General features: G+C 32.3%; 1 protein-coding gene across 1 annotated transcript; it reads right to left on the bottom strand.

Moving 5' to 3' along the window:
• Positions 1 to 1,664: 1,664 nt before the first annotated feature.
• LOC127132369 (uncharacterized) lies at positions 1,665 to 3,961 on the bottom strand. The gene is made up of 2 exons (XM_051061316.1): positions 3,447 to 3,961; positions 1,665 to 2,722 (listed from the first exon to the last, which is right to left on the bottom strand). The coding sequence occupies exon 2, from the start codon at positions 2,699 to 2,701 to the stop codon at positions 1,931 to 1,933; it is 771 nt and encodes a 256-aa protein (XP_050917273.1). The 5' UTR covers positions 2,702 to 2,722; positions 3,447 to 3,961; the 3' UTR covers positions 1,665 to 1,930.
• Positions 3,962 to 16,114: the final 12,153 nt, after the last annotated feature.

The following is a 16,114-nucleotide window of genomic DNA, read 5'->3' as shown; positions in this document are numbered from 1 at the left end:
TATTTTGTGCATGGGATGACACGGCCCGTGTCAGCTGACATGTGTGGCCGTGTCAGGCCCCTGCCTTGCCATTACCTCCTGTTTCACTCCCAGGTGGGCTGACACTGATAACCGTGATAGGCCCTTGTCTTGCCATCATCTTCTGTTTGTTTTGCCTTCATCCTGACGCGGCTCGTGTCAGGTGACACTAGTGGCCGTGTCAGGCCCCCTGTACTGAGAAATCTCCTTTCCTCGAACGCAGGAACCTTCGACTTTCTCGCATTGAGTCCGTTGTATCTTCTACTTGGACCTGGAGGGAATAAACACAGACAACCAAAACATAAAATCTCAAAAACACAAAATAAAACAAAAAATCGATAAAATGCTTAAATAACTTACAGAAATAAAAACTAACTTAAAAGGTGACATAACGCGCATAAAGTATTCTAGAATCCTTAGTGTCTTGTCGAATAAGTAACGAAAACATAGTGAAAATGGTGACCGGTCAGTCTACGTGATCTTTACCTAAATGGTCATCAGATCTAAATCATGTGGCTCACGGTGTTTAATTTTGATTGCATCATAAGGTTAAATCATGATTGTCTGATCAGCATCAGACAATTCAGATTATCCATACCTTTTTGCCTTATTTTCTTGTTTTCTTTGCTTCTTGGGCTTGGTCTTCTAGCTCTATTTACTAAGTATTGACTCCCACTTTGTTATTTCTACATCCCATGGTTGAATTTTTTTATTTGTCTGTTTTTTATTATTCATTTATTCTTTTTATGTTAATTAATTAATTTATATAAATTGATTAATTAAATGTTAAATATTAAATAAAAAACTATATTTTTCAATATAAAGTCAAACTATTTTTCATAATTTGAATAAAAAAAACATTTTTCATAATTAAATCTAATGAGAAAAAAACTAATTGGATGTATGCCTCTTTCTTCCCCGGATATTTGTGGATACAATTTATATAGCTTGCGCTCATCTTTCGGCCAAAAAACATAATAATTAACCGAATTTAGTTCATTCTTTCGTGTATGAAAAATTATTAATTGGACGTAGGTCTCTTTCTTTTTCAAGTACTTGAATACGAGCCATATATCTTGACTGTCGAGAAAAGATGTCTAACTTTAAATATTGGGGAACTTTCGAGAAAAGATGTCTAAATTTAAAAATTGGGGAAATTATCCCCACCTCCATTGAGGCTTATTAAAATGACACTGCACTCACCTCTGATTTTAAAATATGCACGGATATTTTTTCGGGTATATTAAAATGACACAGAGATCCCACTTTAATTTTAAATTATAGTCAAAATCTTAAGTATAAGAGACAATTACATTGATATATTTATGTTTAGGGAATATTTATGTTTAGTGGAGGATAGTAGATATTTTAAAATTTAAATTTGAGGGAGTGTCAATATTATTTTATCAAATTTTAGGGAGATGGAAATTCTCTTAAAAATTTAGCAGCCTCCTTTAGAAAAACAATTAAAATATTGCATAAAGAATATTTAGGGTGCTTTTAACGACATGGTTTTCCTATTTTTGTTTGAAGAATATTAAGGAAGACTATAATTTTCAAGACAGATTTATTTTATAGATTTTGTCGCCAATTCTTTTAGTCCACTTGTTCGAGTAAGGGATCAAGTTCTAATATACACATTATCGTGCCAATAAAACTATTGTTAGGAAAATAGATACGACAAGAGTACTCAAACTACATTAGTTTGCAAAGGAATGGGTAAACAAATTATTTCATTCCTGTGCAGTCAAACAAACCTTACGTTCAAGCAGCAACAGTAGTATACCAGGAAAGGGTACTTTGATTAATAAAATGAAATAAAAAATAAAAAACTGCCTTTTCATGGATTGTTCAAGATAACGTTCAATGAATGAATGTAGAATCTGCATGAATGTGAAGAATGACATCATGACTATGCATGTGATGGTGGTCGTGGCAAAGACGAAGAAGACAAAAGGGGGGAACTAGCGAGAAGCAACGTGAATTTCTGTCGAAGCTTGACCCACTCCGCTTCAATATTAGTTCGAGTTATCACTCCCAATTGTTGCTCAGTTTTCAGCCTTGGAACATTTATCATGAAATCATCCCTTTTGGCTTTCACTTCTCTTCCTTTCTCATACAATTCAATTTTTCTCCTACCAACCTCATCTCTTTGTGTTTTAGATTTTTCAATCTCAACATTAACTATTTTGATTTCTTCTTCAAGCTGTCTCTTCCTTTCCTCCAAGATAACCAATTTATTACACAAACACATCTCCTCCTTGTCCATCTCATGGAACTCTTTCACATTAGCTTCAAAATCATTCATCACTTTACTTGCTTTTGATAGTTCTTTTTTCGCATTTGCTGAAAGACCTGATGCATTGTGATGCTCCAAACTCCATCTTTCAAAACATCGTAACATTTTCTGTATTTCTATTTTTGTAGCTGCGCAAAATTCTTCATTTTGTGGCAATGTGAGGAGGTATTTTAGTATATCTTTTATCTCTATAGAACGCCCTGGATGCAACAAAAGAGAGAAATCTTTTGTGAATAAATCTTGGAGAACTTGAATTGCTTTCTTGATGTTTTCACTAGGCCTAAAAGGTACTGGATGTGATGGAGAAGTTGTCTCAAATGATTCAACAGATGCATAAAACGCATTCATATTCCTAGTTTCATCATGTTGGTCCTGATTTTCCATCTTCAGTTGGTCATAGAGATTCTGAAAGGTATTTCATGTTGAACATTAGTTACCATATATCATAAAAATAAGCATTAACTTAGGAAATCTAGAATAGAAAAACAGAGGCATGTTTTATTGAGATTAAACTGAATGAACAATGAATCACATTACATGTGGCATGTGAAAATAGGATATAGTCATCTTGTCAAGGGTTATGCTTTGGTGAAAATAGGATAAGGTAAAAGATAAAGTTATTGATCATAAATAAGATTTGTATTCAAAATTAATGGTTATCTCTAAGTAACTTGTTGACCCTATAAATACTAGACGTAAATTACTTTGTAATCAAATTGGGACGAATCAAATAAACTAGAATTCTATTATTAATAATAGTTTATTGATCACAAGTGAAACACATTTATCAAATATTTTAAACAACATATTATCAAGGTCTGCAATCCTTCTTTTTGCACATAATTTAATATTAAGTTTAGAAATTTTCAGATGCTAATGTAAACAAAAGTTCAAAGCAACACAATATTTAAAAGAAAAAATCTACATTAAAGCAAACTGAGTTTCAATAATCAGTCACAGTGTAGTCTACATTAAACCCTAATTTTGGCATGACAAAATTAATGGCACTGTCACATCACAACTCTAAAATAATCTCAAAATCTCATCACTCAATACCAATGAGCAGAAGAAAATAAGTGTTAAAATCACCTAAAAGATCATGGATGAAGAAAAGAGGAACAAAACTTACCAAAAAATTTGTGTGTGAGAGAGAAATCAAAATCGCATAGAAGAGAATAGAAGAGAGCGTGTTTTCATTTGTTCAGTTGTGCATCAAATTGGAAAATAGGTTTAATCAGAATAGCAATTATTGTAATTTACATTTTTGCCATTATTGAAAACACACTCTTTTTTAGGTGTTTATAATTTGAGCTTTTCTTTATTATTTTTAAAAACATTTTTAAAATCTAAAAATGAAAAATGAAAATCAAAATACATTTTTGTTCTTTTTATTTTTTAGTCCATAAAATTCAAAAACTCAAAATATTTTTTAAAACTGATATTTTAAAAAGAAAAAAAGGGAGTGTAAATTATTTTTACACACAATCATATTTCCAACCAAGTTAATATGTAATTTAATACTTTTTTACACTTACCATTAAACTCTTTTAAAAATAAGTTATCAAACAAATATTTATTTTTAGGTTTTTAAAAATTAAAATAGTGTTAAACGGGTCCTAAACTAAACCTAGTAAGTCTTAAAACGCACACTTAATAAACAATTGTACACGCTTTATTTTAAACTGGTCCAAAAGATTAACGTTAAAAAAAATATCAGAGTTTCAATAAACACAATTGTCCCTACTTACAAAAGATTATGATATTTTTTACGTACAAAATATTGACAACGTAATTAAAATTAGTGGTGGCAAAACGGATCAGGACTCCGTTGGACCAGCTCGCACACTCGTCAAAAAATGAAGGGTTGGGTTGAGATTTTGAGTCCGCTTACCCGTTTTGTCCATCCAGCGAAAACAAAAATACCCGCGGTGGAATACATAATGGGGCGGGAAAGTTTCACCCCGTACCCCTACAGTTGTACTCATACCCCTACAATTAAATTTTTTGGACCAAAATACCCTCATATAAATAGGGTATATTTTTCGGAAATAGATTTTTTTTTCATTTGCGCTTGAAGACTTCCGGAAGAGCATTTTTTGTCTTGTAAACCGGAATACTAAGAGTAAGTCTTTCGGCTCACAAAACGTATACCGGAACACTTCTTCAAAGACTTCCGGTTCGCTGCAGTTTTGAGGCATTGAACCGAAACTCTTTAAGAAAATCTTCTGGTTTGTAAGAGTATATACCAGAACTCTTTCTTAAAGACTTCCGGTTTGCATGAACTAAACCAGAACTCTTTTAAGAAGTGTTCTGGTAGTCAATCAAATTTTTTTCCACACCGGAACTCTTTTAAGAAGTGTTCTGGTGCTTTTTTTTTTGATTTTTTGATTTTAATTATTTTGTTATAATATTTTTTTATAGTGGTTCGAAGACGAGGTGCAAATGGTAGGATTCCATACCGCAGTTTAGGTCGGACGCATCTTCATCTGTAGCAGACCCGACTGGTTATCAAGGAGGGTTGTACAATACATCTCTTTTAGTAAAGTACGAGCATCATGTTGCTCGCCATTGATAGTTTAGTGAGGTAAATAAATGAGATATATTTGAAAATGAATAATATTTGAATATTTTATATTGTGTTTTCTAATATCTATTTTAATTATTTTTAGGAAAGAGGTCTGAAGAAAGAGTTAAAGGTTGTTGGACACAGACTAAAGCTGACATCGAGGGTTCCACTAGCTCTTCCACAACAGGTGGAGAGTTGGGTATCTAGGTCTGGATTATCTTCACTTCAGAGAACTAGTTTGAACAATATAGACACAAATCTGGCATCTGCATTTATAGAAAGATGGCATCTAGAGACATCTTCATTTCACATGTCGTTTGGTGAAATGAGCATTACTTTGGATGACGTCTCATGTCTGCTTCACTTGTCCATCAGGGGTGTCTTATGGAGTCATCAGGATGTCACGGAAGAGGTTGTTGTTGAACTTGTTGTTGACTACTTAGAAGTGTCACATGGTGAGGCACAATCACATGTTCGTAGCTGCAGGGGTTCTTATTATAAATTGGAGTGGTTATACGATTTATTCGTAAACATAGAGCTGTTTCTAGCTGGGCATATGCGACTAGAGCATATTTGTTGATGTTGGTGGGTTCCACAATTTTTGCCGACAAGACCTTTACACTTGTCGAGGCACGATATCTCCTACTGTTTATGGACTTAGATAGATGTTCGGGATATAGTTGGGGAGCAGCTGCACTGGTTACCCAATACAGATACCTTAGAGATGCGTTCATGTTCAGTTGCAAACAGCTCGATGGATATCCTACTCTCCTACAAGTATATAATTTAATTTTGTTTATTAAGTGTTGGATTCATTTAATGACCTAAACCGTTTCCACAATTCATTTATTGCACAAGTCATATCCACCTCTGATCCATCATCTGCACCTACCTCTAACTCAACTTCCATAGTTAGTTTCCTCTAATGAACATGAACAACATCTATGAGTACCGGTATACCACCTAGTGCGTATTTTCCTAACTCACAAGCACAAGGTAACCCATAAGATGTTCTAAGAGTACAACCACATATTTGTCTGTTAGTTCCAACATAATCAACTCTCAATAACTCTTCAGCAATACGTCTCAAAGCAGCTCGAGACACTGAACCACGCAAAATACCATAAAATGGACTTATGTGCGCGTGCTCAACTTCGTAAAAACTTTTTTGAAAAGAAGCTCTAATGTTGCCCAGTTGTAACCTCAAGTTGTTATTCATAGCTTTCCAACATTTAACCATGTCACCTATATTGTTTCCTAACATCTGCTTTAACTTCCAATGAGCAGATTCAACCCTAAAAATATTGAAAATAACACATATAAAAAAATACATAGAAAAAATATCACATATAAAATTAACATATTGAAAATTTAAAAAATATCACATAGAAAAAAATACATAGAAAAAATTATAACATATACCGATTAGTCGTCGTGTTACCAAAATGTAGCACTCGATTAATCCATGCTCCAACAAATCTATGTATATGTGGAGTCAACCATGTGTCTTTCACATAATTAATAAATCCACTATAATCAACATATGCTTGCTCAAGTTGATGCAACAGTTGACCATACTCAACCTCATCACTAGCCCAAACAACTTCCATCCATAATGTATCTATCGTCTTTTGCAGGTCATTCACCACATGTTGTTTGCATTTTGCACCAACATTTTTGTTAATGTGAAATCTACATAGCAAATTAATCGACCTGGGAAACACAATTTCAATTGCTTTCATCAAAGCAAGATCTCTATCTGTCAAAATCACTTGTGGACACAAATCTTTCTTCACAAACAATTCTTTTAGTTTCTCCAATACCCAGCAAAAGTTCTCGGTCTGCTCAGACTCCATATACGCAAATGCAACAGAAAAAGTCAACTCGGTTGATGTCATGCCAACAATTTCAAACAAAGGTTGTCTATATTTGTTTGTCTTGTAGGTGTTATCCAAACTAACACAATAGGAAAAATATTCAACAACTTAACTGAATCAAGATGGGCCCAAAATATATCTCTCACAACTTCCGAGTCATCCTTTTTTCTACTCCAATACACATAGCTTGCATCTTCAATAAGCTTAAACAAATGTTGCATCTCACTTCTAGGATCTCTTATCTCTTTTTGTATCACACTTTTATGCTTGTATACATGCGTAATCCAAGTGACATTCTCTGGATCTCGATCTTGCAAGGAAAGCAATATGTGTCTAGGTGGTACATGTCTCTTTGTCAAATCAGCGACATGTTGCTTCTCATATGTGGTCAACCTACCAACAAAGGAATGACATTCTAATCTATCAGGTAAACCATGATTATGGAACCCATATTTTACATCAATCTTCCAACCAGACCCATCTTTCGTCGGAGTCGGCCTGATTTTAAATGGGCATCCACATTTCTTGGACGCACTTTGGGTTCCACTATCAGTATCCTTGTGTTTCCCACCTTTATCACAACCAAATATTAATTTGTTACTTCTCCCTCTCTTGCTTGTTTCAGTATCTAAATGAGTGATAATAACGGTTACTTTATTATCGATTCCAACCTCTTTAATCCATCTGATCACCTCTTCTCGTGTACCAAATCTTTTAGTCGTTAAAAACGCATCAGAAGTCTTCAAAGAAGAGTTCTGGTTAACAAAGTGACACATACCAGAACTCTTTATTGAAGTCTTCCGGTATTGTTTTTGTGTATTCCGGAACTCTTCTTTGAAGACTTCCAATTTGCATTTTTTTGTTGACATATTTGGGGAAAATTTTCAATTCCTGCACAATAAAAAAACGTCAACAAAAAAATGCAAATTGGAAGTCTACAAAGAAGAGTTCCGGAATACACAAAAACAATACCGGAAGACTTCAATAAAGAGTTCTGGTATGTGTCACTTTGTTAACCAGAACTCTTTCAATAAATGTTCTGAAACATTTTTTTATTAAAGAACCGGAACTCTTTCAATAAGTCTTCCGGTTTATTGTTTGCAGTGTTCCGGATGTCTTTGGTTTAGTCTTCCGGTTTGAAAAAGTACATACTGAAAGTCTTTTTTCAGGAGTTCCGGTACGAGGGTGGAATGTGTAATTTTCGGAAGTATCAACTGAATGGTAAAAATGAAATAGTAAATTGGTTAAAACTAGTTAAGGGTAAAATTTGTATTTTTAAAAAATTGTTGGGGTATGAGTCTAAACGTATGGGGTATGAAGTAAAATTTCCATGGGACGGAGTTGGTCCGCTAGCCCGTTAAAAAAAATTGAAAAAAAAACTACCTAAAAAATGTCTATGACCCATTTTTAAAAAAAGACATATGGCACAATAATAATATCCATTAAAAAAAACTATAAATGAGTAAAAGACCTAAATTTCTCTCACAATATCATTAGTGTTGTAGAAACCATTTTCACATTGTCGTCGTCTTGTTAGCGATTGTGATACGGTGAACTGACTTTGTGTTTTTGCTTTGAAAAGCAATGTTGCGGATAGCAAGAGTCGCCACCGACTTTTCTTTTATCCAATAAGGAAAGGCGGAAAAGAACAGGAAAGACCTTGATTAGATTTTGAGTTCGGGAGGTACATTATACAAAGGGAAGGTGTTAGCACCCTTTGTATCCATGGTTATCCATGGGCTCTTAATTGCTTAACTCACTTATGTTTTCCTTGTTTGAGAAAGTGTTTGAGAAATGTGGTGTGTTTAGAAAATATTTTGAAAGGAGAGTTTAACTTTGTAATGATTCTTGTACGAATGTATACAAAGTGTTTATCTCGTTTGATTTTGAAAGATGTTTAGAAAAATATAACTCGGCGATGACTCTGGTGCGAATGTATACCAAGTGGTGATTTTCTAAAAGATGTTTTGAAAAGTGTGAGGTGTGAAAAGTATTTTAAGCTGTGAGCAAGCATTTAAGAGTTATACCTAACCAAGGTCTTTATAGGTATTTCCTATCCTTAGGAGGGTAAAACTGTCCTTACTATTGAGAAGTAAGTAGTCTTATCCTTTGGATGTAAAGGGACATCGTGGGGTCGTTGATTGGTCATTGAAGGCAACATTTGTAAGGATACCTTAGCATTCGAAGGGACGATCATCATTTAATCGTAGGCTACAACGAAGGGTCATCGAGGGACAAAGTCATATATTCGAAGGCAACGTTCGAGGGACAAGGTCATATATTCGAAGGCAACATTCGAGGGACTATGATTTATCTTGTAGGGACATTGACCTTTTGATCGAAGGGACTATGACTTATCTGTTTAGTGATGATGATGATTTAATCGAAAGAGTCTTTGCTAAGGGTATCCCCACATTCGCGGGACATGACCGTAATATCGTAAGGCAACAAAGAGAGGGTTACCCTAGAGGTGCAAGTGTGGAAATGATTGGATTCGGATATATTATCTTGAATTAATTTATCTAAGTTCGATTATTTATCTTTCCATGCAATCCTATTAGCATACATCTAGACAGTTATATTCACACTATGGAAAAATTAAAGTGCGAAAAATAAGACTACGCTATTACATGGCTTCGGGATGGGGGGTACATAATTTAAAAGGGGATATAAAATATCTAGATCTTAATTAACGAGTACAAAATTAAAAGGGCATAGAAAGTTCATGACAAATGAAATAAATAAACTAAATTTAAGAATGAATTAAGAATATTTTTAGTCTATAATAATATAAACTTTTTTTTATGAATTTATGGAAAAACTTAGACTAAATTGATAGAAATTTTAAAAGAAAAGAGAAAAAAAATATAATTAGATTTTTATTATTCAAAATAGCCCATTTTAATCAATTAAGTGATATATGAAAATTTAATTAATAAATTAGATTAAATTATATCCTAGTTTAAAGCTAAAAAATAGGTTCTAAGGGCTCGAACCCAAGACCTTTATGTTGCAATGAAGGGGAGCTACCAATGAGTCATGTTGGTCCATCATTATTTATTCGCCTTCATTAAAATATATATTAATTCTATATGGATTTTGCCATTTTGACATAACACCACCATGCATGTTACATCTTTCTCTCTTACGGCAAGCTACTTTATTTTTTCTCATGCTGTTTCTTTCATGTGAATATAACAAACCTGTAACTTCATCTTATATCCAACCACACACATAAAATAAGATCATATGTAATCATCATGCAATAATAAAAATAGCCATGCACAAATCAAGAAGCTTATATTATTTTACTCATGTATTAGTTCTCTTTACTGCAAGTGATAATGATAAAACAAACCTTACACATACATGTTAAAGACAACCAAGGATTTATATTATCACCATTATATCATCATCATTATTATGTAATAACAGCATGTGAAATAAACATAATCATGCTAGAAACAACACTCATATAATAATAACTAAATGGCAGATATAATTCTTTAATCATGCAAACAGAATTTTTCCAACATGCTATGACATATCAAGAACAGATGCATACTTGAATAGAGCAATATCAACATCCACCAAACCATGAATACATCATCTCAATATATATATTAAACCAATATTATTCATGCATGAATTAAGGAGTATTGCAAGGTAATCATGCTGGATGCAAATTCCATAATGAACACTTACTGGGGATTTGATTCTTCTAGCTTGCTCACTGTATGTGTGTTGTTCTTATTCAGGCTATGAGTGCTTTATGGTTGCTTCTCTTTTCCCTGCCCGTGAATCTTCTTGCTTCTGTCTTGCCTTGTGTATCTTTTTCTGCTGTATCTCTCTTCTTTTTCCTCTTTTCTCTCGCTGCAGCCTTATGAAGTATTTATAATGGTGTGGATTAGGGTTTAACCTTGCTAAATATTTGTATCTCTTCCTATACTTTATGGTTTAACCTTGCTAAATATTTGGATCCCTTCCTATACTTTAGGAGAGTTAGGGTTTAACCTTGCTAAATATTTGGATCCCTTCCTATACTTTAGGAGAGTTAGGGTTTAACCTTGCTAAATATTTATTAAATACAAATATTATTATAAATAATGAATAATTTAAATAAAAATTAATTTAAATTTTAGTTACATAATTGAATTAAAATTTAAACCTATTTCTATTTTTACTTTCATCATTTAAAAAAAACAAAATTATTCTTACTTATATCAACCAAAATTATTTTATAATTTATGGGCTTTTAAAAAATGTTACTCTTATAAATAAATTTATTAAGTAAAAAACGTGAATTACTAAATAAATACTATTTATAAATAATGAATAAATGGAACATGAGTCACTAAATTATGAAAAAAATAGTTATTATAATTTAATGAGCTTTAACAAATAAAACTAATTTAAAATTTTAATTATACAATTAAAATTCAAATTTATTTTTATTTATCATTAAATTTAAACTATTTTATTTATATATATATAATTTATTTATATCATACAGATAACCAAAATTATTATTATTTTTTATATCTGTATCACATAATAAATAAATTAAAATTTATAATTTATATGAGAATGTATGCTAATGAATGAATGCAAATGTGAAATGAATGTCATGCATGAATCAATTTATCATAAAAACTAACAGGCAAATTTTGGGGTATGACAGCGGTGAATAATTGATTGTCTATTACATACATTGTCTATTAAAATTTATTCTTCTTTTTTACATACATTGCATATTGCGCAAATTGCATACAGTAATACATTATCTATTACATACATTGTCTATTACTGTAATTGATTGTCTATTACATACATTGTCTATTAAAATCTATTCTTCTTTTTTACATACATTGCATATTTCGCAAATTGCATACAGTAATAGACAATTTCAGCTTTAATAGCATATTACAAAATTGATTATAAAACTTTATTTTATAAAAACAAGAGAGTCAAATATATATATATATATAATATATTATATATATATATATATATATATATATATATATTATATATAATATATATATAATATATATTTGACTCTCTTGTTTTTATAAAATAAAGTTTTATAATCAATTTTGTAATATGCTATTAAAGTTGAAATTGTCTATTACTGTATGCAATTTGCGCAATATTCTTCTTTTTTACATACATTGCATATTGCGCAAATTGCATACAGTAATAGACAATTTCAGCTTTAATAGCATATTACAAAATTGATTATAAAACTTTACTTTATAAAAACAAGAGAGTCAAATATATATATATATATATATATATATATATATATATATATATATATATATATATATATATATATATATATATATATATATATATATATATATATATATCTTAAATTTTTTTTAGCATTATATATAGTACAATATAATAAATAAATAATATTTTAATTTATAAATGATAATTGCATATCAGGGGAGAATAATATTGTATTATTATACATAACATAATGTAATTTATATCGATAGTATTAAATGAAATTAATTCCTTATAACTAATTGATATTAAACTTTAAACTTTTTTAAAATGGTACTACATCTATGCTGTATTATTATGCATAAACTTATTTAAGAAATAATAATCATAATGATATTATTTATCTCTCAATTAAATCAAAATAAAAATGGCAAAAACAACTTTACTCATAATTTATACATTCTATGATAAACAACTTTTGTCATACGGTGAACTGACTTTTTGTGTTTTTGCTTTGTAAAGCAAATGTCGCGGTTAGCAAGAGTCGCCACCGACTTTTCTTTTATCCAATAAGGAAATGTGGAAAAGAACAGGAAAGACCTTAATCAGATTTTGGGTTCGGGAGGTACATTATACAAAGGGAAGGTGTTAGCACCCTTTGTATCCATGGTCATCCATGGGCTCTTAATTGCTTGATCACTTATATTATTTTTCTTGTCTGAAAAAAAAGTGTTCGTGAATTGTTCAGAAAATGTTTTGAAAAAGAGAATTTAACTTTGTAATGATTCTTGTATGAATGTATACAAAGTGGTTATCTCGTTTAGTTTTGAAAATTGTTTAGAAAAATATAACTCGGTAATGATTCTAGTATGAATGTATACCAAGTGGTGATTTTCTAGTATTTGTGAAGTGTGAAAAGTATTTTTTAATTGTGAGTAAGCAATTAAGAGTTATACCTACCCAAGGTCTTGATGGGCATTTCCTATCCTCGTGAGGGTAAAACCGTCCTTATTATTGAGAAATAAGTAGTTTTATCCTTTGGATGTAAAAGGGTCATCGTAGGGTCATCGTTTGGTCATTGAAGGCAACATTTGTAAGGATACCTTAGCATTCGAAGGGACTATCATCATTTAACCGTAGGCTACACCGAAGGGTCATCGAGGGACAAAATCATATATTCGAAGGCAACATCCGAGGGACTATGATTTATTTTATACGGACAGGATGATTTAATCGAAGGGTCTTTGCTAAGTGTATCCCCACATTCGCGGGACATGACCATAATACCGTAATACCGTAAAGTAACAAAGAGAGGTCCAAGATCACATATTCAAAGGCCGTATTTTACAATCAATCAGGTAATTAGGAGGAATCCCCACATTAAAATTAATACATTAAGATCAATTAAGCAATTTAGGGTGGATCTTTGCCATAAAATTAATACATTAAAATCAATTGAGTAATTCAGGGTGAATCTCCGCAAGGGTATCCCACAAATAAAGTGGAATACCTAACAAGCAATCTTTTCCTGAGATATGTGAACCTTTACAAAAACTCAACAAAACATGTCAGAACACCAAATCAGGGTGCAATCGAGGATTACACCACAAAAAAAGATCACAACAGTAAATAGGGTCGGGTAAATGATGCATGGCTATGAGTGAAAAATCAGAACAGAAAAGTCAGCTACTGTCACGTTCGCTCCTGCCTCGCCTAGCGAAGGCTTAGCGAATACTCGCTGCATGCTCGCTTAGCGATGTGCTAGCGAGCGGCTGCGGATTCTGGTTTTGATATCAGTACAATTTCAACCAATTTTATGCCTTATGGCTTTCATTACAGCAATTATATGGTTAATCATTTAAGGTATTCAGGTACATACCAAAATTCACATGCCAAACTTAAGATATTTTCATAAATTTAATCATAATGCCATATGCAAATTAAGAACATAAGGCAGTAATAGCAATGTAAACTTGTTTGCAATTGAATTGCGACTTTGAATCGGCAAATCGGATTGAATTGGGCAGAGGTAAACCTTGATGCCGCCGAGTTCCTTCAGGGTTTGCCTCCCGTGAGTGTTAGAGTCTGCTTGCTAGGGTTCTTCTTTCTCCGTTTTCGTTCTTCCCCTTTTCGTGACTGAAGTGTCGGTATTTATAGTGATTGTGGTGACCTAATGGGCTCAGAATGAAGCCCAAAAATTCTGATGTTCGCAAGCTTCGCTAGGCGAGCGTGTAGCGAAGGTTCGCTAGGCGAAGGAGTTGCTCGCCTAGCGAGCAGGCCAGTCTGGGCCATTTTCTGGATTGGGTCTGTAGTGAGCTGGGCTTTTGTTCCTTTAAGGTCAGTGCCTTGCAGAATAAGTTGGAGTGCTTCGAAAAATGTTTTGCAAGATTAGTGGGCAAATTTTGGGGTATGACAACTTTACTGCTTGTATTGGAATGTCTATGATGCATGATACATTTAATGACCCATTTTATGCTTACACTTTAAAATGATATATTAGTTTTAATAAGTGGATTTTTAATATTTAATTTTGTGTTTATTGTGTTTTAGGACTTAATTTTGATATGAATTTTTTAGCTCCAATTGATGAGAGTGATGATGTAGATTTGGACCTAACTATGTAACGAGATTGTGAGTCGGTGGAACCTAATAGTAATGTGTTAGAGGAACATAGTAAAATAAAAAACACTAAGAGAAAGCATAAATCTCAGGTGTGGAAGTTTTTTACTATGATAGAAGGGTTGGATAATGAGGGAAGGCAAAAAGCAAAATGCAATGCATGTGGTACATCATATGCATGCAGAGGAAAACGATATGGGACAAATTCTCTAAAACGTCATCTTGAAGTTTGTAAGAAAGTTAATTTTGGAGATGTTGGTCAGATGATGTTAGACATGCAAGGAAAGCTAAAATCATTAAAGTTTGATAATTTTATATCTCGTGAAATGTGTGCTCGACTAATTATCAAGCGAGATCTTCCTTTTAAATTTCCTGAGTTTGAAGAGCTTACAACTTGACTTCAGTACTTGAATCCTGATTACATTCCTATCACTAGAAATACCGCAAAGGCTGGTGTTGTGAGAATATACAAAAGGGAAAAGGAAAAGATTAAGATAGAAATGACCAACACTCCTTGTAGGATTTCTTTAACTTCTAATTTATGGATATCAATTAATACTGAGGGCTATATTACTTTAACTGCTCATTATGTTGATAAAAATTGGAAGTTAAATAGTAAAATCCTCAACTTTGTCACATGCCTCCTTCTCACACGGGTTTTGAGTTGTGTAAAAGAATATCTGAGTTTTTGACTAATTGGGGAATAGAGAAGAAGATTTTTACAGTTACTCTGGATAATGCTTCTGCAAATGATGTCATGTAGCAAACTTTGAAGAGTCAACTAGCCTTGCAAAATTGATTGTTATGTAAAAGAGAGTTCTTTCATGTCTGTTGTTCTGCACATATCTTAAATTTAATTGTGTAAAAGGGTCTCAAAGTAGCTCCTGGTACTTTGCAAAAGATTAGGGAAACCATTAAACATGTGAAAGATTCAGAGAGTAGGATGGTAAAATTTAAGCAATGCATTGATATGGTTGGTAATATTGATATATCAAATGGGTTGGTTACAGATGTGCCTACAAGATGGAATTCAACATATTTGATATTTAAAAGTGCTCTTAAATATCAACGTGCATTTGAAAAAAATTCATTGTTACGATGCAAATTATACAAGTAATCCTTCAAAAGAAGAGTGGGTGAGACTTGAAAAAATGAGTAGGTTCTTGTTGCCATTTTATGAAATTACCACTTTGATGTCCGGAACAAGCTATCCCACTTCCAATTTGTACTTCTTGCAAATTTGAAATATTCAACGTCTTTTGATAGACAACCAAAAAGATGTAGATGAAGTTATAAAAAAAATGGTTGAAAGCATGATTTTGAAATTTGAGAAGTATTGGGATGAATATAGTGTTGTTCTTGCATTTGGGGTTGTCTTAGATCCAATAATGAAGTTGGACTCATTGGGATATTATTATAAAGTGATTGATCCACTAAATTGGGAATTGAAGTTGGAAAACATAAAGCTGAAATTGTACAAGTTGTTTGCGGAATATTCTA

The sequence above is a fragment of the Lathyrus oleraceus genome, chromosome 1 (assembly GCF_024323335.1).
Source record: "Lathyrus oleraceus cultivar Zhongwan6 chromosome 1, CAAS_Psat_ZW6_1.0, whole genome shotgun sequence".
Classification (NCBI taxonomy): domain Eukaryota; kingdom Viridiplantae; phylum Streptophyta; class Magnoliopsida; order Fabales; family Fabaceae; genus Lathyrus; species Lathyrus oleraceus.
The sequence above is the reverse complement of the archived record's forward strand: the minus strand, read 5'-3'. Positions and strand labels throughout refer to the sequence as shown.

Bases quoted from the DNA above. Each gene is read 5' to 3' on its own strand.
- LOC127132369 (XM_051061316.1), bottom strand. From the start codon at position 2,701: ATGGAAAATCAGGACCAACATGATGAAACTAGGAATATGAATGCGTTT.